Genomic DNA, 27,196 nt, shown 5'->3' on the forward strand with positions numbered 1-27,196 from the left:
GCATGCGCGCCCCCCATAGCGCTTAGGTTGCACCGCTCCCCTCCCCCTCCTCCATGCCCTGTTGGACTCTTCTCCGCAGCTCCGCCACCGCCTCTGGGTTGTACCACTCTGCGCTAAGGGGGGGGGGGGGGGCGCTCCTCCCCGCTTCCCCCCGCCCCGCTTCCCCCCCGGCTGTTCCACCGTGGGGAAGGGGGAGGGGGGGAGGAGGTCCGCGCCGTGAGCGCGGCGCGTTGTCTCCCTCCGCGCGGCCGTTCTCCACCCCCCCGCCTCCGCCGCGCGTGGTCCGCGCCGCCCCCACAACCCCGCGCGCGCCGCGCGGCGCCTCCCTTTGCCTGGTGGAGGCCGAGCGGAGCGTAGCCGCCTGCGGCCTACCCGGGCCCAGCGCTGCCGGTGAGTGCCCCCCCCTCACCGGGCCGCCGGGCGGGCTCCCCGCTCAGTGGGGCCCTTCATCCCCCACCGTGGGCCTCAGTAGTGGGAGTTTTGGGGGGTCTTTAGGGGGTTCACTGCCCCTCTCACAGCCCCTGGGGTGGGAGGTGTGAGGGCCCCTCATGATCTGAGGGGTCCTTTCCTGCTCAGGGGCCAGGAGGAGGGCTTGGGGGGGCTCTTCGCCATCTGTGGGGCCCTTTTTTCCTCTCACAGTCCCCAGGAAGGAGGTGATGATCCCCCCCGTGTTATCTGTGGGGCCCCTTCCTGTTCGTAGGCCAGGGGAAGGGGGTTTTGGGGGTACCTCGTTATCGGTGGGGCCCCTTCCCTCACAGTGGCGGGAAGGGGGGAGTTGCGGGGGATCCTCGTTATATATGGGAGTCTCTTCCCCTGTTACAGTCTTAAAGAAGGGAGGCTGTGGCGTTCCCCCATCGTCTGTCTTGTCCTTTCCTCTTCGTGGTCTCGGGAATGGGAGTGGGTCCCCCCTGCCTCGGAGTCCTGAGGGAGAAAGCTGATGGTGCCCTTGCTCTTCGGAATTACCTTTCCCCACACTTAAGTCCCAGGGAATAGTGTGGTGATACACCCCCCATGCCCCCCACAATCTCTTAGGTCCACTTTCTCTTACTGTGTCTGGGAAGGGGGTTGTGGGAGGCCCTTCCCATTCCCTATGGGGTCTCTTTGCCCTTCACATCCTAGAAAAGGGGGGGGGGGGGGGCCCTCATCGTCTGTGAGATCCCTTTTCCCTTCTCAGGCCTAGGGAAGGGGGTTTCTAGGGTTCTTCCCTCTCTGTGGGGTCCCTTCTTCCTCGCAGGCTCTAGGTAGGTGGTTGCAAGAGCACCCTATTACTGGTGTAAGGCCTGGATGGACCGATGCTGGAGGTATCCCTAAATCTGTGCACCTTTTTGGGGGGGGGCAGGTTCCATCTCTTTTGGGGTGCTGATTGTGGGGATACCCATGCTACATGGAGCCTCACCCCTTCAAGTCTGGGGGGTCGGGTCAGTGTGGTTTCTGCCCTGGTAGGGAGGGGATTTTAGGGCACCCCCCATCCCCCAGCAGCGTTGAGTGCTTCGGGGGTTTGATCATTTCCCCGTTCCTTATTTTGGCAAGGGTTTCTTGTCGAGTTGCCTGCTGTAAAGGGAAACTCGAGCTGCTGCCCTGTCCTGGCACAGAGCAGCTGGCAGCCCTCTGTAACTGAAGCAGCGGCCTGATCCAGCCTGTGGCCCAGGACCCTTAGCTACCTCTCCAAACTTAGTGTGGAGCTGGGAGCCCTGTAATGTCAGGCCTCCCCCGTCATCCCGCCCTTGCTCTGTAGGTGCACCTGAGCTCTGCTCATCTCACCTCTCCCTCTCCATGTCCTGGTGTTCCCAACCCCTCTGTAACCTTGGTGGTGCCTCCGGCAGTCCGTCCTTCTCTTTTGGCTTTTCCTTTTTGTTTGAACGACAGCTCGCTCGGGAGGTATCTGTTTCAAAACTGTATTTGGGGAATGGGCAGAGCCAGGGAGGAGTGGTTGTGCGGAGGCTGCTAATGTGCTCTCTGGGTGTTTGTGAAGCATTACAGCAGTAGCTAAAGTTGCTGAGGCTGCTATGGTCTGTCATTCCTCCCCTCCTCCCTTCCCGGTGTTCACAGAAATCAATGCGGATTTGTTCTTTCATGTCTAAATCATTGATGTTTTGGAATTGATTGTAATCTGATGTTCACGATCCTGTCGTGCTCAGTATGGAGGAGAAAAGAACTTTGCTTGGCCATATAGCTGTAATTCTTTCCTCTCCTTTTCTAGGTGTGCCCTCTTTCTCCCTGACCTTGCAGGTATGCCTTTTTTTTCTCTTCACCTAAGCTGTTTTTTTTCAACTACTTTGCTTTTTCTTGTGAAGGTGACTTCTTTCCTGTCTTCCACTACTGCTGATTTCGCATGTCCTTGATTATCTCTTCATTAGCAATCAGCAGCATTGTTGCTTGGAGTGAAGAGTTGCTTTTTTAGGTGATCGGGGTTGGGAGTCGTTGTCGTTTCCCTGGCTAAAGGTTAGTGTGGAGCTTTATATTACAGCAGAGGTGATGAAGGCGGTCCCTGTCCTGACTGTGTGTCCTGCTGCTTTCAGCCGCCGGTTCTGCTGCTCGTGAGTTGGGGGAAGGCCAAATTTCGGGAGTTAAACCAGCAGAAGAGCAATACTACACAAGCGTTAATATTTTCTTTCGCTTTAGCTGCCTGTATTGACTCAGTGCCAGCGCCAGTGTTGAGGAGGGGGTGGATTTGCTCTCTTCAGCTGCAAGAGGCCATCAGACCCTCTGGCGTGAAACCAGTCTCAGTTCTTTTAGCTCTGAATCACCAAAAAAGACAAAAGCAGGAGGCGGGGCAGGGTTGATGCTTGCCTTTCCTTTGCTGTAGCAGGTAGGTACGAGGCAGCTGTGTCTAACTGGTGCCTAAATGCCTAGCTGAAATGGCTCTCGCTTTTGTGTGGGACTGCAGCAGCAGCAGTTTTGGGAAGAGGAGAAGCATTTCAGTAGGAAGGCGTGGGCAGCGCAGATGTCTCTAGTATGGCATAGCCCAGGTGCTGGTAGAAAGGCTGTAGGAAGGAACAGACTGGTGCCTGTTCTTCTTGCTCCTGTCTCTGCTCTCTCTCTGACATCAAATGTGCCCTTTCTGGGTTTTCTGGCATTTATTTTTCTGGCTGCTGCTGGGATGAGTGTTCAGGAGCTTCTGATGGCAAGGCTGGTGTGACTGCAGTAGGACAGGAGCACTAAATACATAACCATGTTGGCCTGGTCAAAATCAGCTGTACCAGGGCACGTAAGCAAATACGCAGGTGGAGGATTGGGATAGAATCTCCTGTAGTGAGAACCCGTCAGTGCTGGGCTGGGGGAAGAGCGACTGGTGTTGGCTTGATTGCTGCTTGGACCTGCAGAAATCAGGACTTGCCTGCCTAACTTTCGGGGCTGCATCCATGGGGTGTTTTTGGGGTCGAACCACAGCAAGCTGCCCTGTGTCTCTATCATCCCGTGACCCCCGATGCCCATTTTTTGATATCTTCTTTGAAGAGGGGAGTTGAACTGTGGCTGTAATCTTGCCCTCTTGGTTATGGCTTGCAGAAAGCAGCTGTCACATCCCTCCAGAAATCAGTGACAGATGAGATTTGCTGCTCTTGCTCATCTAAAGATACTTTTTCAAGGCTGTCAGAAATATTTTAAGCCACATCAAACGGTTAAATTATTTCTGGGAGAGCTGCTTTCAAATCGTGGTGCTGCCGGACTTGCTGTGCCTTGTTGGGAGCTGACAGGTCAGCCTGGCCCACAGCTGAAATTAAAATCACAGTTTAGTGCCAGTGCAAGGAATTGTGCAGGGCCTGATGGAATTTAGGTCTCTGGGATGCTGTGACAAACGTATTTATAACCTGATTCCCCCTAAAAAAAACCCCACGTCTATTTTATAGGCCTCTCAATTCAGGAGAAATGTAACTTTCTCACGGACAGAAGAGAAAGAGTGGCTTTTATTAAACCAAGAAATGGAGTTGACTTAACTTTCTTTTTTTGGCTACAGCCTTAGGGTAACGTATTGTACGCTTTTGTTTTACTGACTTTTTAAAAAGTAGCTAGACTTAGGGGATAATGTAGCCAAATAGCTGAAGTCCAAAGCTTATTTCGGATTTACAGAACAACAACAGAGACCTTTTCATTGCCTATTTTTAACTTCATGCGTTTCCCTGCAGCGCTGGCAGTACAGCACAGATTTGTTCTGGCTTTTGAAATACCCAGGACGTGGTGACAAGACAACACCAAGCCCAAAGCTCTGAAGCAGTAGCTATGATTAAATACTTTCATGTTTTTGTAAGCCCTCTTTACCGGTCTATGGGAGGCCTAAACATTGACTGGTGATTCTTTGTTACTTGGGAGTATTTGATTATCTGGCATCAACAAATATTAATAATAGCATTTGCCTTTCCAGTGGCTTTATGCTTTGTAGAACACCCGATAGATTGTCTGCACTGTCAGTGGAATAGCCAAAATTGTCCTGGGTACGCAGGAGCCAGTCTCTGGAGCGTGCAGTAAGAGCCCTTACATTTTTCTACCCAACTCACAGATTTGTGTTTCTTAAACACTTTTTGTAAAGTTTGCTGCCTCTGTCTCAAAGCATTAATTTATCTTCGTGCTAAAAAAATGCTGGTTAAATGAAAAACTGCTTCACTTCTGAAAAATGTTACTAGGCAGTGGATGGATGTGGTCTCAGGAGTGGTTTGAGGGACAGACCTGAGCATAGCTATGTTCTCGTCGCTGTACTTCGCTTTAAGTGCAGACTGATGGGTCTCCAACTCAGCTCTAGTTTCTGTGCTCCGATTTTTGCCAGTGGAGAGTGTTCATAAAACAGTAGCATGTTCTTTTAATTGTAAAACTTTCTGTTTGAGGAGGTGAAGTGAGTAGTTGAGAATAACCAGGCGGAAAGCGTTGAAACAGCCGTGCAGGCTGTGGTTTGGCGTGGTGGTAAGTCTTAGCTGCCTCAGACCAGACTGTGAGCAGCGTGACACATGCAGGCTCTTAAGAAGTCCAGGTCAGTTTAAATTTCTTCCAGAACCTCTAAAGAGGTGAATTTGTCCCTCCAGACTTTGTCAGATCAGGTGTCCTCCCTTCAGTCAACGTACTGTGATTTAGCAAACTTGGTTGAAGCTGGATTGTGAACTCGTGTCTTGTCTGGAGTAAATTTGTATGCTGGGAGAACTGGTAGTGCTCTGGTCTGGTATTAATGGTCTGCAGCTCCCATCTCTCATCAGGCTGTCTGCAGCAGCTCAGGTGATAGTTTGTGTAATTAAAACCCTTGTATGCCTTTTCCCAGGTTCTTCTGGGAAAACTTACGAACACAGAGTATAAATAACTTTTTTTTAAATTTTTGCTTGTGTTTGTGAACTTTACTTCATTGAAAATCTTGTCTTTATCATAACTTAAGGTTTGGTCTCTCATGGAAAAAAAAATAGGTGCTGCAAGTATCTTGGACTTGTTTTCAGAAAATGGTATTGCCGCTTGTTGTGGTAAATTCCGTTTACGAAGATTTTCCCTGGTAATAATCTCCGTGAAAAACAACACGAATTCCTGTGAGACAGATTTGATGGGGACCATTTGTGGTCACGTTGGCTTGGGGGTTTGTGTTGCTTCCTTGCAGAAATACCTTTGCACATGTAATGTTGAATTGATGACATGAGCAGCTGTGCCTCATCAGGCTTCGTAAGTGTAGCCTCATAGATATGGCTCTTAAATTCTTGATTTTTAAATTTAAATTGAATTTTAAAGTCTTAAGGTCCACCGCAGGCGTTCACATGTCATATTGATGCTTTTCCTGAAAAATTAGCAGGCTGAGTATTGGTGCTAGTGTTTTATTTCTATCTCATTTGTGGAATGTTGTACAGATTGCTAACTTATGGTAGAAATAACCACAATCATGTGAATTAATTATGTGACATTATCATTGTTACGTTTTCAGAATTCTTTCAAGTATTTGCTGTTCGTCTTTAGGTACCTGAAACTGGGGGATCTGAACTTCACTTTTGCACCAGCTGACAGTATTGCTACGGCAGGTTGGGAGCCTCTCTGGCTGGTTCCCTGTTGTGATGGGTAGATCCTTTTGGATATATGTTTTTTTATTGCTTTTTATTTAAAATTAAAAGTAACTGAGGGTCTGTGGTGTTGGTTGATGAAGATAATGTAGTCCTGGAGAGTTAACCAGCTGTAAGTTTAATTAAATGTATTATGTATGGGGAGAGTTAACTATATGATAATACATCTGGCTGTTGTCATTCTGTGTCCTTGCTGACTAGCTGCTGCATCTCTAGAACTGGAAGCTTTCTCTAACTTTATCTTTTTTCTTAATGCTATCATAGGAGCTAAAAAAGTAAGTACTCTCTAGCTGTCACGTGGTTTTTGCGCTTTCTGGAAAAATCAGGAATATAGGCACTGATCTGATAATTCTTACTAGACAGATTAGTGCGCAGTTTCCTGATTTCCACTGGAAATAAGTGGACCTTTACAGGTTTATTTATTAAATTCACCTGTGTCTCACTTGGATTCAAGACAGTTCTTTGATTTGAGAGATCCTCAATGATGCACCTCACCCTTGAGATGAGCGACGTGGGGGCTGCAACTCCAGTGCTTGAAGCTGTTTGCTAAAGGACTTGGGCAAAATCACCTATAATTAAATATAGGAAAACGCAAATTTTAGTCTTGTTTTTGTCAAATGGTCATGCTCTTTCTATATGAAATGTTAATGGCTGTAATGCAAATTAAATATTTAAAGGTCTGACAGTTTGAGCTGTATTGAGTCACGTCCAGGTTTCTCGTTACACCCACTAGAGATTCTTCTTGAAATAGTTTAAATCATAACCTCAGAATATTGGGTTAATGAAATATTCTCAGTAAAGGATCTCCTTGAAGGCTTTATTCACTTCTAGACTATGCTTTTTCCTTGAGATAACTCAAATGAACGTGAATGTAGAGCCAAGCACAGCACGTCAGGCAAATGCAGAAATCTGATGTTCTGTTTAGGAGTCCTCATCAACCTAAGTAACCTAAAAATTCAAATGTATTGTCCTACCTATGCAGTTTCAGTTGTGCATTTTGCTTTTCCCACGGATTTTTGTGCTTGGCAGGTTGCTACACTAGGTCCGGCTGGCCAGTATTTTAGAACGTGCGTGCTGCAAAGCAGTGCCTTTGTGCACAAGACTTTTAATTTGCATCATTTAATCCTTTTCCAGTCTGCCAAATGATTGAAATCCAGGTATTGCTGTAGCAGGTGTTGCCTCCTCTTGATGTTACCCTCCAAGAATCCTATTTAAATTGGCATCTCCTGTAAAGATTATTTTTTTAAGGGGGATGCTGTTTGCTACTTAATATAAAAATATCTTAAATTATTTATCCAGCAACTGAGATGATCAGGAGTATGAGGCTGCCTCAATGATTATTTTTTTTTTACAGCAGGAACATATCTTTGTACCTCAAAATAACTTGTGCAGGCTCTTCAGTGGCACTGGCATGCCTTCGGTCTGTGTGACATATGTGATGTCGTTTTTCACTGCTTGATGGTAATGCTGTGGAAGCTGTAGTAGCAGAGCTTACCCTGAGGAGTAAATCCAAGCTACTGCTTGCTCGTAGCATCGCTCCTACCTTGCAATGTGTTTGCTTCCAGCTGGGGTGTTTTTGATGTGGATGGCAACAAATAGATTAATGTTTATTGAAAGCACTGGTTTGTTTCTAGTTGTCTGTAGTAAGAAGTGTGTTGCTGCTCTGTAACTGGTGTGAAACGCAAGAGAAGAGTGTAAAGACTTCAAAATAAGTTTCAATTTAGATATTTTTAAATGTTTTTAGCTGTATCACAGTGTTTTCAGCAGCTGGTGGAGGAGCAGTTTCACAACTCCAGTAAGAAGAATGATCTACTTTTGCTTTTCCTAGTAATTTTTATAATTGAAATATGGTATTACATTGCTTTAATATTTTAAAATATATAAATTTAAATTGGAAGTTTAAAAAGGCAAAAGTGTTTACTTGTCATAATAGTTTATTGTTTTTACTGGTCTGTCAAGCCCCGGACTTGAGGCTTGTAAAATCTTCCAGGAATGGTTGGAACTGCAAGCCATTGACTGAAGTCTGGAGGATATTTCAGCTGTATGTGAATTTTATTTGGCAACCTGTCACAGATAAATTTGTATCTATAAAACTCACAGTTGTCGGTAGCTAAAGGGAGAGCTGGCTTCCACGTACGTTGTTTCAGACCTTTTTTTTAACTCCAGGGATCTGACCATGTAGTCGTGTTTGGCAGAGAGGTAGTTACTTACTCATTAGATATTTGAGCAGTACAGTAAATTCTGTACTTGGAAAGGTATTTCCTATACCATTTCCAATAATCTACACATACTAGGAGCAGCTTGATTTCTTTCTTCCTGTAGTAAAGTGTGACTAGGGCAGGAAAACGCAAAGCAGATGCAATATTTTTTCATTTCAGTAGAAGATTTATTTTTATAAGCTAAATTAATCATGAAATCTTCAGCTCATGGTCAATTTTAATTTGCCAGCAACTGGGGTTTTAAACCAAAACGGAGTTATAGTTTTTCAGTCAGCTCCCTCTGCCAGCTTTCTAGCAGCAAAACACAAATAGGTGTAAGCAATGACCTCTAAATACACTCAAGAATTATGGCATCTTTCTTTTTTTTTGCCTGTCTTCCCAAATCAGTGCTTAACTGAGAATACCTAACAAGTAATTAAGGGCTGATCTACTAACTGGGAAAAATATCTTCTACATTACCAGGGATTTGATCAAAACCTCATCGTTGTTGGTTTTTTTCCTGCTGGTTTTCTTCAGAAGTGAAATTTGAAGTGCCTTCAGCCAGTGCCTTTATTTTTAAATAGTAATGTGCAGAATACTTGTCAGAACAGCAGAAGTATTTTAGGAGGAAGCTTATCTTGACTTCGGAAACTGGAGGTGTTTAGGTAGTTTAATTTCTTTGAATTGAAATTTGTAACAAAGGAAAAATGGAACGAAATGCTCTTTACCATGAATAATAATGGCATGATAGCTTTTGACACTCTTGTATTACTTAAGAAATTACTAAAGTCTGATGCATGCCCTTGCTTTATTTAGTCTTGCTGCAACTACATTGTTGTGCTTATCTTTTAATGCTGCCACTCTTTGGAAGATGAGGACGAGGAAGTCTCCCTGCCCGGTAGAAAAAGTGTGGGTAGACAAGCACAAATATGATGAAGCGGAGAGATTGCATTACGAAAGAGAAGCGATGCTAGCTGCTGCGGCCCCGGAGGAGTGCCAGGAGGTAGAGGCTGTAAACGGAGTCTGCAATGATGACTCCGTTGAAAGTGAATTCAAGGGAGACCTGAAGAGAGCAAGGAACGGAAAGAAACAAAGGAAACGGAAGCGTTCTCCAAAACCCAAAAACGCAGCCTCCAAGTTAGACTCTGTTCTGACTGGTTTGTTAGCTGACCGTGTGTGGTTTGACAAGCCTTTCTATGATCATGCTGAGAACGTGTACAGGAAAAAAATGGTGGATTGTCAAAACCAGGAGGCACCTGAGACTGCGCTAGCTGTTGAGCAGTCCCCTTTAGTGGCCAGGTCACAAGCTGTCCAAGATGTTCCTAAGCCAAGGATGCTTTCAGCAGCCCTGCCCTGCTCCCATGGTAATCTGTCTGCGTGTCACCACGTTGTTCAGGATGTCTGGGTCAACAAGTTTGACTTCGACAAGGCCGAGGAGGCGTTTATTGAAAAATCTCAGTTCTTTGTTCCTCCAAATGTCCTAACCATCCCGTCTGTGTGGTCAAACACTAGCAACGTTGGGTTGAGAACGCCAGATGAGGGCTATGTTACAGCCCTGCCTACTCCTGCTACGCCAAGCTTAGCTCCAGACGTCATTGCTGATTCTGCTGCTTCCTTCGTTGCCAGTTTGCCTGGCTCTGCACACCAGACGGTAAATGGTAAGCCACAGATTTCAAGCTTGCAGGCTCTCATGTCAGAGGTGTGGTTAGAGAAACCTCTCTATGATGATGCTGAGAAGAGCTTCTACGAGAACATGTTTGATGGTCATCCGTCAGGCAAAGTCAGACAGCAGCAACGCGGCTGCCCTGAAGCATTGAAGAACCACCACGAGGACAGGAAGGACCACAGCGTTGGAAAGGAAACGGGCATCAAACACGTGGAGATGGCCACCAACTCTCTGCTTCCCAGTGATGTTAAGCAACCTCCGCCTACCTGCTTTTTTCTGCATGAGGACAGCGAAACTGTGTGGCTTAATAAGCCGACATATGACAGTGCCGAGTCACGATACTATGCAGCTGAGGCTCTGAAGATGTCAAGAGCAGGAGAGAGTACGGGGATGCAGGAATCCGCAGTAGTAAACTCCTCCCAACCAGCTGCTTATGCTTCAAGCGTACCTGCACCAGAAACAAAGTAGGAGAAGTTTATTCTGGGGTAACACTCACACATGCAAAAACTGCCGGGTCAGGATTGAGCTGAAAGAATTTGCATGTGTAGAAGACGGGTGTCCTTTGTGTCTGCAGGACCCGAGCGTGCATGCCGCTGTAGGGAGATGCTGCTCCCGAGCCAGGGAGCCTGTTTGTGGCCAGGGTAACTGGGGGAGAGTCCTTCAGGGAACCCCCTTCTCCTGGATCAATGCTGGTGGCTAAAGGTAGTATTTGTGCGGTGCCAGAGGTTAACCATTTAAAGTCAGGGCTGGTAAGTGAGCTAAGGTTTGACCCCCTTAAAATGCCACAAGGTCCTTCAGAGAAGCGGTTAGCCCCAATTCTGCAGAGCGTATAGGCTGGTTGTTGAGCTCCGTGCAAGACATGACTACATTTGAGCATCACTACCAGCATCTGGCTTGGAAGATGGCTTGGGGATGACAGTGAAATACAATTTAGGGCATCCGTCTGGCATGAGCATGTGCTGTATTTGCTTCGTTGTGGGAGAAAGTTGCCTTTCTAATTGGTTAAACCATTTGGTCTGGAAGCCGCTGTTAATTTTGGGACAGGATTACAGCTTGTTTGATGTGCGTGTGTGTTTCTGGGCAGGAAGAGTGCATTCTCAAATTGAGGGTGACCGTCATACTTGTAACTTGCAATTATAAATCAGTTTACAGACAAGCATTTAAAGGCGGCGTTTTAAGTCCTGGATGAGGTGCAGTATGATACTGCGCTTCCGGTGTTAAAAATGTGCTTTTATATACGACTGCCTGAACCCTAAAGTCTGCTGCACAGAGGGCTGTAACGCCCTGGGAGCCTGTCCGAAGGCCAGTGCTTGGATTTTATTTTGCAGTGACTGAGTTCTTGGAAAAAAGGCTCTTGGAGCATCAGGCCTTATTTCTGACCCTTTTGATCCTTGAGTTTCTTTGGATTTGTTGGCAAGTTTTAAGATCTCTGTTAAGTGATAGAGGGGGTTACAGACAAGCTTTAGAGCACACATGCCTTTCACCCTGTCCTATTTGGGATAGTTTTCTCTCTAGTTGGACGGAACTACGTATTTGGTCACGCCTTTCACCCTTCCCCAGGGAAGTCCATGTGTTGTTGTAAAATATGTGGCATAAGTTTGTAACTGGGATTGTCTATTAATGATACTGGTTGGCAGCTCAAGAAGGGTCTTGGAGGGTTGAGTGCTGGGAATGGCTTCATTCAGAGGACCTGTGTGGTATGGTGGCCTCTGGTCTCTTCTGAATGGGTAGATGAGAAGCGTGCTTGTTTTACAGGACTCATCTGTTGGCTCCCATGGAGATGTTTTACTGGAGAAGCTGCAGGGTTTTTGAGCTGACGAGGAAAGGGTTTGCGGGTTGCCATTAGTTGCTCTCTGCGTTGTGTGGTGGAACCTGCCAACGGTGTGGTTTCGTTGTGATGCTCTATCCCTGCTCTCACCATCTCCTCAATGGATGTTGGCTCTGTAGCTGTCCCCTGGGTTGAAATAAGGGCACATCTTCTTCTCATACTGTTGCAAGGGCTCCATCATTTGCCTTCAAGTTCAGAAATTAACCTTTGGAAGCTGCTGCACTGAAAAAAAATGACTTACACCATTTCACAGCAGTGTTAGGATGTTTTATGCTGTTCCTCCTTATAGTGACAGGTGTCTGTTCCTTGCAAGTGTTGCATTGCTGATGATTTTAATTTCTAAACAATTGCAGCAGCTTCCAAAAGGGCACGTGTGCGGTTACCTGCGGTGACCTTGTAAATTGTGTGCATCTCTGGATTCCCGGAGGCTGGTCGGTGTCAGGCGGTACGCTGTGCCGGGCTGTTCCTTACAGGAGGATTTCACCTAGTGAAGCATGGCATGACCAGGTAGAGGCGTGTACTAGCCTAAGACAGCCAACAGTTGCTGTCAACGCAGTTGAGTTGTGTTCAAGGAAGACTGAAATGCGTTTAAATTTGTGAGCCGTAGTGTCGGGAGTTGCCTGTCGCACACAGAGTGCTCCCTCGCTGGCACGCTGTAGTGTGGCACGCGCTGCTTGGAGCTGTGTGTTCTTCAGTCTTTGGTTTCACTGTGGCCAGGCGTCTTAAGAATTAAAAGCATTATTCCCTTTTTGATTCTCATACACAAGACATCTTTCTTAGCAGCAGATTCCCACGTGTCTAGAATGATCTAGAAAATCCTGCTCGGAAAGCTTTTTTGTGGAAGAAGGTACAGATCAGCTGATTTATTCTGTCCCCGCTTGGTGTTCTGTCACTAAATGCAGATCAGGCTGGGCAGATGGGTGGGTGATTAGACTGCCCTGCTTTCTTAATAGGATCCTGTTTACTTAAAGCTTTCCAACGGAGGGGAAACAGCCAAGCAGAGAGCTGCAGGCACACTCTATGGGGGAAGAAAACGCTCTTCTGACAAGCTCGTTGCAAGCTGCTAACCGTAAGTACTTCTAGGAATTTACTTTGGGGTTTTTCTTCCTTTCTGCAGAAAAATGGCAGTCGACTACTTTTTGCATGAGAAGATCTGGTTTGAGAAATACAAGTACGACGATGCTGAGAGAAGATACTATGAGAAGATGAACGGGCCAGTTAGCAGCTCTTCACGCCAGCAGGTAACGCTTGTTCTCAATAGGGTTTAGCAGAGCGCTGGAGCTTCATGAGCTAGCACAGAGCAGGGGAAAGGACATGATCCACCTGGACGTGCACCTCTATTATTTCCACTCTGGGTGCTGCTTTTTCCACATGTGAGTGTCTTCTCTGGAGCTCCTTAAGCCTACCCCCAGTTACGACCCCTTTTGCCTTTTGAAAGACCATCTTCTGTGGCCTGCGAAGAATTTCTCCCGTACAACCAGTGCACTGAGAGATCACACACCCTTGCAACAACAGGCGAACCAGTTATAGGTTGCAGCAGTTACTCTGAATCTTTTCAGGCTGCTATGGCAAGGTATGGATGCTATCTGTGATCTAATGGCACAGTTTGAGCCGCAAACCCTGAGAGCTGTGGTTCTCTTGGCTGGGCTGGGCGAAGAATTCACCTGTCCCCATTCAGCCAGGGAAGATGCTCTTTTGCTGCAGTTTTGGAGCAGCTAACCTTCCCTTGGCAAGGGATATACTGGGTACATGAAGAGAGGCACCATGGCTCCAAAAACCGCACAAATTATGTTCCTCTCTTTGTGTACCCCCTGAAATAATCAGTATGCTCCTGCAGAAGACTGCATCCCAGTACTGGTGAGTTGGGGGGAGCAGGTGGAGGGGAAGCATGCTGCTGCTGCAACACACCTGAGCTGAAGTAGTTCAAGCTTAAATATTAGCCCAAAATTACCACTTGTTAAAGGTACAGAGCTATTGTAACCTCTTCCTGCCACATAAAGAGCTGTTAACTGCTTATGCATTTGGTTGGTTATGTAGAAAGCTGCTTAGAGTTTGAAATGGCTGTCTTGCAAGTGTTTAAGGGGAAGCTTTTTGCTTAAGTAATAGCTGCTTAGGCACACTCTGACAATTTCTGCTGCCCATGCTAGTATAATGGTGGCATGGCGCCTATAGACACTTGCATAAAAATTAGAAGCTATAGATGAGCGCTTGAAGTAGATGTTAAAAGTGCAAACCTCTGCAGTGCTCTTAGAAGAACAGTTAGACTATTTCATGCCACGTAAGGAGCTTCCAGTGAAGAAGTTCTGCCTTTGAGAAGTGGTGTGAAGGCTTTGGGGGAGATTCTGCAGCAGTTTATCAGCCACTTCCCTGCTAAGGGAAAAGAGCCACGCTCCTTAAAACTTTCCTGCGACCTGGAAGTGGTATCCACCTGAATGTGTCCAGGCTGTTGCTCTTCTATGGTCTATTTGACATGGGGTTTGGGGCTTGTGGACAGTTTTATGTCTTGGATCTTGCTTGTGGGGTTGCAGTCTGGGAGAGGCAAGGAGTAAATGGGTCACAGAAACTGAGTTTGTGCCCTAGGAAGGGAATCTTCAAATCCAGGCTAAGGCATGGCAGCAGGAGCATGCGGGGGGAGAAAAAAAACTTGTGCTGCTGTACTTTGGGTCATACCTCTCTGGATAGAAGACTTCAGTTAGGGCTGTCACTTCTTGCCTGACTACAATGACAGGTAATACTACGAAAAAGAGCTGCCCAACGATAGATCTCTAAGGAGTACTCCAACTCCTTGAAGTGACTCTAACCCTCTGCCTGGCTGGCAGCTGGCCAAGCTGTTCAGGGGAATAAGAGAGAATTTAAAAGCTCTCGACTGGATGATCTTCTGGACACGTGGCCTGATGTGACCAGGGATTGCAGTCGGTGCTGCTTGATTTAGAACCAATCCTCCTTGCAGCTAATTTTGCAATACTTGCTGAATCATTGGAAGGAACCCTCCCCCACTTTTACCCCCCTTTTTTTTTTAATTTCCCTGACCAGTTTCCCATGTTTCATATTTTTTTTTTAAAAAAATCTTGGTTCTTTCTGCACTGTTTGCAGGAGAACGGAGCCAGCACGATCCTACGCGACATTGCCAGAGCCAGGGAGAATATCCAGAAATCGCTGGCCGGAGTGAGTACCCAAGCTCTCTCACCAGCTGGCTACCCGCAACCATTTTTAGCTGTGGTGCATCTCACAGAACTCCGCTGTGACAACTTCATAGATTGTGTGGCTTCTTTATTTTTAAGTTAGAGGAGAAGACTAAGGTGTGCAGCGCTGTGTACCACCAGCATAGCTCCATCTGATCAAGAGCACCATTACTACTAGAGTGCATGCTGCTTACCTGCTTGCTAGCCTGCAGTGCTTTTTAAAACTAACTGGATTTGGGTTAAAAGTCTCCAACTATGCATTTCTTTACTTTTTCTGCTGGTGGAATGCTAGAGTTTGTTCCCACAAGTCTTATCTAACAAGTTACAAGTCACTGTTAAAATAACCTTGCTGGGTAGCGAAGCACTGAGCTGCCAGCAGGAGTAGGTATGTCTCTCTTGGGGTACACTGAGCTGCCACCTTCTCTTTCCTGTTTTGCTTTCAGTTAGGGTATGTGCAAAAAAATGGTATCTTCCATCTGCTGCATCTAGGGAATTCAGCTTGGCTACTAGCTCTAAGTCTCGACCATCCTGTAGAAGTTCAGTCACATCCTTTCTGGAGGTGTTTTTCTGCTGATATTTGTAGAGAACACTGTTAAAACTCTTTAATTTTTCAAGAGGAAGCTGAGATCTTGAATTAATAAGTGGACTGGTGAAGAAAATTCACAGAATACAGCCCATGTGTCTTCATTTCTTACCTCTGCAGTGGGCCTGCTACATACCTGCACATACCTTCCATCCGAGGGTATCCATCCTTCACCTATGTTGATTTGGCCTCATAACTCCCTCTTGGGGTATTTAACACAATCAGTTTCTAGGTCAGTATAATAACAGGGAATCAAGCCTTTCTCAAGAGGAATATTTCAAATTCCTCCTTCCTTAACACGAGCAGAAAGGAGCCAGACATTTGGGATGAATGCGAAGGAGTTAGGCTAATTGCTTTCCCCGCGGTGGTCTCACTGTGCCTGTTGAACTTGCCACTACAAAAGCAACTTCTACAACCGCTCATGTGAGCGATCCAAGATACTCAGTACTGCACTGGAAATTTGGAAGTGGATGCAGGAAGTGCAGGGAAATTTGATGAAAGGATGGTGGGAAAGGATTAAATTTGCTTTGGTTAGGTTCAGTGGTCCTGAATACAGCATGGGAAGCGATGGAAAGTTGAGACATCTTAGTAATATTAAACCGGAACATGTTGAGGAGGAAAATACTTGGAAGTTTTCTAATGCTAAGTTTCTTACTGCAGCATCAGTATTTCAGCCAACAGATCTTCCTGAACTGCCTCATTTAAGTTCAGATCTGAAATAACATGTTTGGGCTTTCAGTAGAGACTGTCAGCCCGTCTCAAAGACTTTTAGTTTGGACTTTGGTAAGGCAAATTATGTGGGGAAATGAGCCCCCAAACCCCAAACAGGGTTGGAGAACGTTTTGCAGAGTGTTAAATGACTTCGGAAGGACCTTTTCAAACTGGGCAAGGTCCAGCATCAGCTGCTTCCTCCAAGACCTGCTCCTTTAGGGGCAGAGGCTGGATGTGGTGAGGAGGGGCAGGAAACCTAAATACAAATCACCTGACAGTGCTGCTGGTCTACCCTGAAGGCATATTCTCATCTTGCTGAGTGGTCTGTGGTTTGCCAAAGATGAGGAGATGCCCTGGCCTGTGACTCCTGTTAGAGAGCTTCTTTACGTGAGAAGCGTGGAAGTTTGAAGCGTCCAGATCCTGTCATGGGGAAGACTGGGAGAACTGGCAAAGCACCAGACCAAAGCCAGAACAGAAATTTGAGAATATAAAGTCCTTTGCACTCCTGCGGTACTTGTTGGAGTTAGTGCTGAATATAAAAAAATTCATCTGCTGGATTTTTTTTGTTCCTGTGAAGAAAGCTTGGTGGGCTTTTGAGGATTTAAGGTCAGGACTGAGCCATAGGGCCTTAAAACTGGAATCTGGGGTGTTGTAAAAAGTGAACTGAGACTATACAGTGAAGGCTTGAAGGAAAAGCATTGTGTTACTGCATGACTGTTAGGGAAAGCATTGTGCACCCTAATCTGCATTGCTGTCAGGGGCATGCTCTAGTAATTTAACCTATAGCTGCCATTCTGCTCTCAAAGTATGCAGTTGCTTGAATAAGCAGAGCACATGGCAACGGTGACGTCCTTACTGTTTTGTAATCCCATTTTACTGATCATGCCTTACCTTGGCTTATACGATACCTCAGAGAGTTCACCTTTTCAGTTTTATCACACATTGCCACATCTCTGCCTTGGAACCTGAAGCGGTAAACCACAGTCGGATCTTCTGTGTTCATGTGTGAGTTAGAAAGACGGAGCTGTTGAGAAACAAGTCGGAAACATCAGCTTTTGTAGCTTGCGTTTCTGAGGGATCATCGTTAATCTTGGACAGCCGTGGCATAAAGCAAGCTTGACTTTAGAACATGCTTAAACTTTGTTTTTATGTTTCAGAAAGCCAAATTTATACTATCTGATCTACAGAATAATAGCGAAGCATGTTTTTATGGTCAGGATTTAGTCTTCCTTTCCACCTGAACATGCAGAGTTATTGTCAGGAGTGTAAAGATGTAGCAAGTGAAGAGGTGGGTCTTACAAGATGGGAAGATGGAAGATTAGTGCCCTTCTTTTGCTGTCAAATTCAGCCAAGGCGGTTTTCAGAGCTGCTTCAGCTGGATAGTGGTGTTCTGAAATGTGTGAATGAGCATTAGAAGGGTTGAGGCAGTGGCTTGTACCTCCCGAAGGAGGGTACAAAGCTCTGATGCTGGAAACATTTGTTTGCACATACCTCTCATCCCGCTTTGCATGGTCATCTCTGCTTTAAACAATCTCTCCAGTTGACATCTGCTCCATCGCTAATGCTTTCCTAGATAAAAAGTTGTTAAACGTGTGCAGTACTGCAGCTGGTGGCATTGAGACCGCAGGTGGTGAGAGATCTTACAGCTGGGGGCCTGAGGCATGGAAAGGATTGACTTGCCAGCGATCATAAGCAAGTCCAACAGAGCGGGTGACTGAACTCTCGCTTCCTACACCCTCCCGGCGGGCTGTAACGAAAGGGGCGTCACTGGGTAGGTGGCTGGTGTGGGAGCCTGAAGCTCTGTCATTCCCCTCTCTGTCCAAGCTCCCTCTTACAAAGCCTCTGTATTTGTGCGTTTCCCACATGTGGGTTTCAAACAAGAAAAGCTCCCAGGAAACCTCTGATCTGGCTAAAGTGTTTGGAGGTCACGTTCAGAAACTCACCTGCGTGCAGGGAACGGTCACACCTTCTGTAGAAAACCAGCTGGGGTCCATCCTGCTGGTCTTAGGTGTGGGAAAGCCTCTTCTAGTTCTTCAACATCATTTCCCCACAGTTCAGTTTTGTATATCTGACCATGGCTCAACTTCCCATGTTACCAGAGCTCAGGTAGACCGACCTGAAGGAAAGGCTGTTGTGTCTCTGTGTGCAGAAAGATTTATTTTTGGGATGAAGCTATGAGTGCTTTATGAGCTCAGGACTGGAAAACCTACACATCACGTCTATAACCTCGCTTGTAAAATCTGCACGCTGTTCTTTGTAACTCATTAACTCAGGTTAAGGGAAAAGGGTTGATACATCCAGATGCTTCTTGTAGTGAGGGAAGTGCCAGCTTTCCAGCTGTGTCCGTTGGTTGGGCCTGACGTACCAAGGGAATAGATTTTACCTGTAGTTGTCCAAACAGATTTCTTTCAGCTGATATGGAGAAGTCTAACATTTGCCAATTTTTTCTTCTTCATTAATCAGTGTTCTCATCTCTGATTTTTAAAGTATGTTTTAGAGAGTCAAACTACAGAGAGAGCCAGATGTTGAAAGCCCTTTGAGGCAGAGGCTAGATTCTGTTTTCTACCCTTCATAAGCAAGAAGTCCAAGGGTTTTAATTTGCTTGGATGATTAAATTTACATGCAGTCCTTGGTGTGGTTCTGGGGTGGCGGAGTGCTTCTGCTATGCAAAATATTTTGAATAGGTTGCAGCGCTGGTCAGTGTATCACTAATATGGGTTCAGCACAAAAACTATGGCTTAAGCTTAGAAAAAGCCAAAGGTTTTAAGAGCTCTGATGATGAGACAATGTGCAGGAAGTGACTGAAGTGATGCTCTGGAACTCCCCACCTTTGGGATTTTGAATTACTGTCCTTGATAAAATTCAGAAACGCTTGTGTCGAGCTTCCTCTTGGCATGGTTGAGTCAGAAGAGGAAATAGCACTTGGCTGTGCATAGGAAAAAACACACTGTAGGTAGTCTGTAGCTTAGGTTGGTGACCACATCTCTAAAAGCTCGAAGCATCCTCACAGCAGGGGAAAGTCCACAGTCTGATAAAGGCAACTTCCCCACAATTTCTGAACGCGTGCCTTGACCACCTCCCAGAATTTGGAACTTGGTTCAGCATTGTGCCTCTTATACTGTGCTTTACACAAGTTACAGGTTCCCAAAGGATGGCTGGCCTGGTTTGTGAAGACCTTTCATCTCTTATTTGCTTGAGCTTGGGGCAGGCAGCTCTCTCTTGCCAGCAAGAGATGGCTGTGCTCGGGCTCACCCTGCCCTGGGGTTGCCCAGGACTAACAAGTAATGTCTGAATTCCGCAGGGTGTTGATTTAAGTCATAGAATCGTTTAGGTTGGAAAAGACCTTTAAGATGGTCAAAACCCTGTGCTGTGCCATGTCCGTGAGCACAGTGAGCCCCTGCTGTGTTGTAAACCTCCCTTTTAAACAGGCGTGAAAAATACAGCCCAGAGGAGCAAGTGAATCCGGGTTTAGGATTAGCTTAGCATATGTAATACGCCGAATCTGTTCATCCAGGTGCACAACACTGAACTATTCACATGAATTTTGTGGGTGTTAAACCTGTAAGTGCGTCCAGGTTGTTCATTAATCTTGCCATTTCTTCAGAGACCTCAGTAGCAACTTGCAGCTGCAAAATCCCAGAGGTCAGACGACTCCCCACAGAGCCACCCAGATATCTGTGCCGCAGCTCCTCGAGCGCCTGTGCTACCTGTATTACCGCATACTGATGGGCAGGCACGTACTTAAATGCCCCGCTGAGAATTCTGACTCTCCTCTGGGCTTCATTATCTATAGTTGCAACCTTAATGTCGTCTCACCTGCAGGCTCAACGTAAGCTGGCAAAGGAAGGGTGAAAAGGGAAGGAATTTGTGCATTGTAGAGCTCTGCTTTGCGCAGTTCCCTGGGTGCTACACGAAGCTTTACAAACAGCACCTGACAGCAATATACAGCTAGGTTTGTATCCTAGGATTTTAGAGTACTCAAAAGGTCTGTTGCCGTACAAAGCGTCATATTTCCATGCTCTTCCTTGTTGAGAACGGCTTCGTGCAGAGCAGAGTGTTTCAAAGTCCTCTCACCTTGCTCTTGCAAGCCATAGCTACACCCTTTTTTAGGAAAATGGCTGTGATCTTTCTCAAACTCTTCCCCTGAATGACACAACCACACAAGGCTGCCAGGTTTATCTTGAGCTGGAGGCATCCTGCCAAGCTGTAAATGTTTTTTCTGCAGGGAGAAGCAGTGCTGACCTATTCCGTTTGAGACTCCGGGATGGCAGCTGACGAGTGTCAAGGTAGATGGTACTGCCTCAATTTAGATTTTTCATCTTTGAGGGGTTATTACTAACAGGGAAGAGAAATGTGGAGGCACAACTGGCTTCTGTGGCAAATGCTTCCACTAAACCTGAGAGCCAGCATTTAAAAACGGGCTGTTCTGCAGCACCGAATAGGCGTAGCCATCTTGCAGCGTCTTGAACATCCACGGTCGTGTGCAGGGTAGCCAGTCACCAGGGCAAACGCAGAGCCTGCTGAAATGCTTCAGCGTTTGGCTTGACAACGTGACTAGGGCTTCAAACTGCTAAAATACCTGTGGGTGCTGGCTGCTTAGCTGAATCAGCAGGCTGCTTTTGGGGAAAAAACCCAGCTGTGTATCTCTTTGCAGGTGACCCAGCTCCTGTGTTTGATCGTGAGTCAAAACTAGAAGTGCTTTTTCAAGGGGCAGGGATGGATGTGACTATTGCCAGAATTCACTTTTCACTGAATTAACTTAGACCTTGGCCCTGATGGTGTAACTTGAACAGGAAGAGATCAGGCGATGAGTTCATCTGAGGTTTAATTTTTTGTCTTTGGAGCATAAGGCTAGGGCCAGCCTGGTGTGATGAGCCCATTGTGGCTAGCAGCCTCTGTTCTGGTGGTGCACGTGAGGATGGAAGTCCACGCAGGGCTCTCATCAAGTTGTTAGTGCCGACCGGTGTTGTGTTGCTTTACTCCTCTCTAGGAGAGATGCATTAGTGGTAATTGGGGAGTTATTAAGAGTCTTGGTAAATTAGCATGTGTTTCTGCATCTGACAGGTATTAGATTTTATCTAATGAGACTGTGGTGCATGCCGCAGTAATGCATGCAACGTGCTGCACCCCTGATTTTACAGATGGGGAGATGACTAAGACCATGCTCTAGACATCTCAATCTAGTTTTCTGCCACCCAGCTGCGTGACCTTTCTGCAGGCACTGAGATGTTTTAATAAGAAGATGGCAGAGTTCATGGATAAATGTTTCTGTGCAGGTTTTGTTCGGTGTGTAGTTGGCGTGAGGCTGTATCACGTTGCTTGACAATTTGTTCTGCATGTGGATCTGCTTCCTGCACTTGAACTGCCTTCTTCCAGCATGAGTGAAATCCTTTTCTATCTTCCGTGTTGAACCAAACATCCCCCAAACCTTTTGCCCTTTGCAGCAGAAGACAGTTCCTCGTAGTAAAGAAGCTCCTTCTGCCCGTCACAAGAGGCAGTCAGGCCGCTCAACTGTAAGTCACCTGCGCACGGATGGAGCTGGTTGTGTGATTTGAGAGGACGTTGTAGGGCAAGGACAACCCTGCCTGGGAGAGATGGACCAAGTTCTCCTTCGTTACGATGAGAGGCATTTGTTCTTCGGCACGTGGTCGTAGCTCACCCTACATCATAGGATCTTCTACCAGGGCATTTAGGTCTCCCAGCTTGGTGTCCGGGGACTGCAGATCTGCAGTCGCGTTCCTGAGCCTGCATCCCCTGCAAAGGCCATGTCGGAGATTGATTTCATGGTGCTTTTGACCTCTGGCCCCTGCCCCTTTTTGGGTGGGTGGAGAAGGGTCTCTTTGACCTTTCTGCTACGAGCAGCTCGCGCTGCTCCATCCCAGGGCCAGGCATCTCCCAGACCTGCTTTCCTGGTGCCACATATTCCTCATCTTAACCCCTGTATTTCCCTCTCTCCATCTCTGCAGTCACTTAAGATCTCAGAATCATGTCAACTGTAACCGAGAACCACATTATAATTATACGCAGGGTGCACTTGAAAGAGTATAAATTATTTTCTCTGTTGTATTCAGTTATAAATGGCACTTAAAGCGTTGAAGGCCTGTTAATTTCTTTCCCTTTGCTGATTTAAATTGATAGATAAGGGCCTCCTTAAAAAAAGAGAAAACTCTTTTTTGCTGTTAAAACAAATGCTTTTGAAGCTGGATGGGTATAATTGCTCCCTCAGGATGTCTTAAAGTAGGTTTAAGTTATTTTGAGAGGAATTAAAGGGTGGACTGGGGAAGGTGGGAGTATAGAAATGCCCGGATCTCTTTCCAGCTTTCGCAGTGACTCGCTGTGTGACGTTCAGCAGGTCACTTCTGTGCTCGGTGCCTTGGTTTGTCTGTAAGAGGAGACCAGCTGCCGCATTTAAGGGGCTTAGTGTGAAACTTTCAAAACTTCTTGTGTGTTTAGTGGCAGTTTGTAATCTGAGACTGTAAAGAATGACTTTATCCTTTGCTCATCAGTGCCAGCTGAAATTTCTCAAGATATGTTCCATGCTTCATTCTATAGAGCTAGTATATTCTTTTTATAAAGCCTTTAGAGAAAATGTCTTTGTTCTTAGATTAGCTCTCAAATTTTTTTCTTCCCTGAAGGCATGACTCTGCTTTGCTTCACTGAACTGCTGAGCTTGGGAGTAAGTGAACAGATTTGTTTCATCTCCATTTCCCTTGTTGCAGAGTGCAAGCACAACCTCTTCTGGGCCTGCGGGTGACCAAAACGAACTCCTTTCCAGAATTTCTCACCTGGAGGTAGAAAACCAAAACCTTCGCAGTGGTAAGTGGGAAAATCTTCTGGCATGAAAGCAAAACTGGATGGGGTTCTGCTTCTGTGGGGTGTATCCCTTACTGACTTTGTCACCAGGTGAGAACATGCCGGTGTCTTGGTCAGAGCTTTGCAGGCTTCCCTCTGACTGGGGCAACCGGTGGTTTTTAAAGCCCACTTTGAGCAGAAGCAAATTTGTCCTGACTTGAGAGCTGATGCAGACCCTAGAAGATAAAGTTCTTATTTTTTTTTTTTCCCCCCTCTTTTTCCCCCCTCTTGTCTTGCAGTTGTTGCAGACCTTCAGATGGCCATCTTCAAGTTGGAAAGCCGCCTGAATGCTCTGGAAAAGTCATCTACCTCCCACCAGCCCTCACCGGTTCCTCCAACCCAGGTGAGCCTTGGCAAAGTGTTGTTCTTGAATGCTTCACTGTCACAAAGTGCCAGGTCGTTTCCAAGGTCTCGTGGCTGTCTGAAGATGGAGAGATGCTCATAGTTAGGATGAGTTTGTTGCAGGTTTTCCAGCAGTTTTGGCAGCTGCCTTATCATCTTTCCAAAACGTATGTGTAGAGAGGAGTGTTCTGCCCTGAGACCAGCAAAGCAGCTGCGTTAGCGATGTCAGCTAGGGAGAGCCGGTGCAGATCTGTGGAAGTTTGGCGTTTATATATACTTGATTAGCATTTAGCCCATGGTGCTGTGAGTTTCTTAGCACACACCAGCTAAAATGCCACTTCGTTACAATAGATAAGCAGAATCGATGACACATTTTTAGCCAATGTCTCCTATAAGAATGTATTTAATTTAAGAGAAAACTGAGGGAGCTGAATGTGTGACACCAGTTTGATTGATTCTTGTTGTAGGTTGGAAGACATGCTAGCAGTGGTACTGGTGGTCTCTGCAGTAAGCCTCCAGAATGCGTAGGCTCCTCCGCATGCTAGGGGAAGGCGCTCGGTTGCATTCCCAACTGCTGTCCCACTCAGACTCTCATGGTCTAGATATCCCAAGCCCTTAGGAGGAGGATCAGCTCTTGGCTGCATGGTGGTTTTTGCTCTATAAGTACGGCCATGCCGCACGGTTTCAAAGGTCCATCTGGTCGAATGTCCTTATTTTGATGGCCGATAGCTGATTCTTCACACAAATCACATGGTGTGGGCCATGTTCATCGTCTTGAGCAATGTAGACTTCTGTTCCTGAGTTTCTCCTGAGTGCTGCTGTGATTCAACTTCAGGTTAATCTTCTCCCCTTTTTCCTTAATGCAAACTTGAACGCACGTCACCCCAATGAAGAAAGTGGAACCATTCAGTGTTCCCTCCAAGAAAGTGGAGCTCCCTTCTGCTTCACCGGCAAAAAAAGTTGAGCCAGCTGCTGCAGAGGAAGACGACGATGATGACATTGACCTTTTTGGTAGCGACGATGAAGAGGAAGACCAAGAGGCTGCCAAAGTCCGGGAGGAGAGACTGCGTCAGTACGCGGAGAAGAAGGCCAAGAAACCGGGTCTTATTGCCAAGTCTTCTATCCTTCTGGATGTGAAGCCAGTGAGTAACTGAAGTGGGGGAGCTCCCAAGTGAGGCTGTACGTCTTGTGCTGCAGGAGGCTGTAAATCGTCTCGCTTGCACGTCTGAGTGGACTGGTGAAGATAAGACCTGCAGATTTCCAAACAAGGGGTAGGAGCGAGGTGGGATAGTGCAGCTGGGATCCGTGGCCTTTGTGCTGCTGCCCTGCTCCTTGCACCGTGGCAAATGCAGGCTGAGGTTCCCCTGACCAGGACTAACCCTTTTCTTTAGAGAAAAGACAGATAATCAATGCCCTAAAGATAGGAATAAACCTGTCTTTGTCAAGTTGTCATGGTAGAACAAAAACTCGGGACTGGCTAGTGCTCTGAGAGATGCCCTTGGTAAAAGTCCCTTTGAAGTGAGCACTCCAAAGTGGTTGTGTTGCTCCAGAAAGAATCCCCTTTGCATCTGCAGCACCTATAGGTAGAATCAAACCCACACGCTACGCAGCATCGCTGCAAAGTCAGATTTAACTTGGCTAACCCATCAGCTAATTCCGCTGAAAATTATAGCCGAGAAAAGGGGCAGTTTGGATCGGCCAAAAGGTACCGAGAGGTGTAGCGTTGAATTTTAAGTCACTGGATACCTCTTGGGGTTAATGGTGACTAACACTAACGTTGATACTTTACGCTTTTGCAGTGGGATGACGAGACCGACATGGCGAAGATGGAGGAGTGCGTCCGGTCCATCCACATGGATGGGCTGGTGTGGGGAGCCTCCAAGCTGGTCCCAGTAGGCTATGGCATTAAGAAGCTCCAAATCCAGTGTGTAGTGGAGGATGACAAAGTCGGGACAGACATCCTGGAGGAGGAGATCACCAAGTTTGAAGATTACGTAAGTCTTTCAGCGAGCTGTGTAATGCTGAGTGATGCCTGACCTGCGGGGTCATTTTTAACTAAGGTTTGTTTGCAGAGTTTGGCAAACTTGGATTATTTTAGAAGAAAACTGCATGGAATTGATGGTGTCTGCCTGCTGAGACACTTGTATAGTATATTTAAATATATTTTTAAGGCTGGCTGATGCAGATATTTTGAGGAGCTGCTTTGCAGGCTGTTACTTTGGGGAACCCCTGCTTTTACACCTAGCCTGGGCAGCACCAGGGTAGACACACAAATGTTTCACCTCGGTGGCTGAGGCTGGAGGAGATGTCTCCATTCCCTATCCTTCTTCCTTCCGTGGAAACGATAGCAGGAGCTCCAGCCCTGTGCGAGGTGATTAAGTAGGCTCAGTAGAGCTCCTAGTCTGGCTGTTAGGAGAGCGGCATGCCAGATACCTGTTTTTATTAATCTTTGCCTACTTTTTTGCCTATATTTAGGGTGATTCAGGAACTTAAGCTCTTTAATCTTGATGTTGCTAGAAAGTTTTAATATGTATGTTCTTCATAGGCTGGACTGTCTAAAGATTCATGCAGGAACTAGCCCAGTGCAGTGTCCTGTTGTAACTGATGTTGCAAGGAATATTAAATAAGTCCTTAAAGGTACTCTTACACAGCCGGGGAGCTGGCCTAAGGGACCTGGGCCATGCTTGATCTGTTTGAGCATTGCTAGTGCACGCTGTGAAGAAATCCCCAGTGTGAGTGCTTTCTTCATTGTGAAGGTCTGAAAACACCTCGGTGACCTTTAGCTGCTGCTTTTCTTCCCTTTCAGGTGCAGAGCGTTGACATTGCTGCTTTCAACAAGATCTAGAAGCAAAACTGTATCCCTTCTGAAACTGTAACTAATAAAGATCAAGATTGGGAGTGCAGATTGGATGATGTTTTTCTCTGCCAAGTGGAACTTCTCCAGAGTGACTTGTTGTGAGGCTTGGGGCTATTTCCCTTCCGTGTTCCCTTCGTAAAAGGAAGGGTCTTGAGACAGGGGTGACCTACGTTTCTGGGTTAGAATGAAGGTCTGAGCGGCATCCTGAGTAGCCTGTGCTAAGGGTGTTTACGCTCACCCTTCCCAAGGTAAAGGCCCTGGTCAGGCTCTACAAAAAAAAAACAAAACAAAACCCCAGGATAAATCACCAGGAAGCATTCAGGAATTGCTGGTTTGGGGCTGAATTTCCTCCCTCCTTTCCCCGTGCTGCTCTTGATGTCCACTTCCAACTGATCCCTTGGTTCGTTAGGAACCAGGGCCATGCTGAGCGTGGCCTGTGGAAAGGGGAGGCGGTGTTTCTAACTGTAGGCACACGCGGTGTGTCGCAGTGCCGGAGTCCAAGGTCTGGCCTCAAATCGCTGCAGTGCCAATGCTGAGCAACTGGGAAGTGCCATGGAGTTGCGCTGCAAGCCCTGGATGAAGCCGCAGCCAAGTGAGGATAACTCCAGTGCCAGCTTTCCTGGCTGTGTGCAGTGCCCTGTGGCCGATGTCCCCCCTGTGCAGGTGCACAGGGAGCCTGGTGTTTGCTGCGGGTATGTCTGGGGTCTGGCTGCTCTGTGTCCGGTGTGTGCTGGGGGACACGCGGTGCCTGGCGTGCCCCTGGGCGCTGGTGTTGGCGTGCACAGTGCCGGGGTCGATGCACGTGGTGCCTGCTGTTCACCATACCCCTTGCCTGGTTTTGGTGTGGCCAGTGTTTTGTCACGCCTGGTGTGTGGCATGTGTCCTCTGCTTGGTGTTGGGATACCTGGCATGCATGGGTGCCCGGTGCTGGGTGTGTGCGCCACGTCCCCCGTGCCAGTG

The 27,196-nt window shown here is 46.8% G+C and overlaps 1 protein-coding gene across 4 annotated transcripts; it reads left to right on the forward strand.

Annotated features, from left to right (window-relative positions):
• The first annotated feature begins 346 nt into the window (after positions 1–346).
• EEF1D (eukaryotic translation elongation factor 1 delta) lies at positions 347–26,282 on the forward strand. 4 transcript variants are annotated; one of them, XM_059836307.1, is made up of 10 exons: positions 347–390; positions 2,201–2,229; positions 12,827–12,950; positions 14,803–14,874; positions 21,630–21,698; positions 22,905–23,001; positions 23,277–23,380; positions 24,273–24,521; positions 25,179–25,373; positions 26,186–26,282. In XM_059836307.1, exons 3-10 carry the CDS (start codon positions 12,831–12,833, stop codon positions 26,222–26,224), a joined length of 945 nt encoding a protein of 314 aa, XP_059692290.1. In that variant the 5' UTR covers positions 347–390; positions 2,201–2,229; positions 12,827–12,830; the 3' UTR covers positions 26,225–26,282. The 4 variants fall into 4 exon arrangements, with proteins under 4 accessions (XP_059692290.1, XP_059692292.1, XP_059692291.1 ...); XM_059836309.1 differs by lacking the exon at positions 21,630–21,698; XM_059836308.1 differs by lacking the exon at positions 2,201–2,229.
• The last annotated feature ends 914 nt before the right edge of the window (positions 26,283–27,196 follow it).

Source organism: Gavia stellata, chromosome 3, assembly GCF_030936135.1.
Source record: "Gavia stellata isolate bGavSte3 chromosome 3, bGavSte3.hap2, whole genome shotgun sequence".
Lineage (NCBI taxonomy): Eukaryota > Metazoa > Chordata > Aves > Gaviiformes > Gaviidae > Gavia > Gavia stellata.

What these genes read in the sequence shown, in the direction of transcription:
- EEF1D (XM_059836307.1), top strand. Translation starts at nt 12,831, where the DNA reads ATGGCAGTCGACTACTTTTTGCATGAGAAGATCTGGTTTGAGAAATAC. An exon ending in AAACCAAAACCTTCGCAGTG is followed by an intron (nt 23,002 to 23,276) that starts GTAAGTGGGAAA and finishes CTTGTCTTGCAG; the next exon opens with TTGTTGCAGACCTTCAGATG. An exon ending in TCACCAAGTTTGAAGATTAC is followed by an intron (nt 25,374 to 26,185) that starts GTAAGTCTTTCA and finishes CTTCCCTTTCAG; the next exon opens with GTGCAGAGCGTTGACATTGC.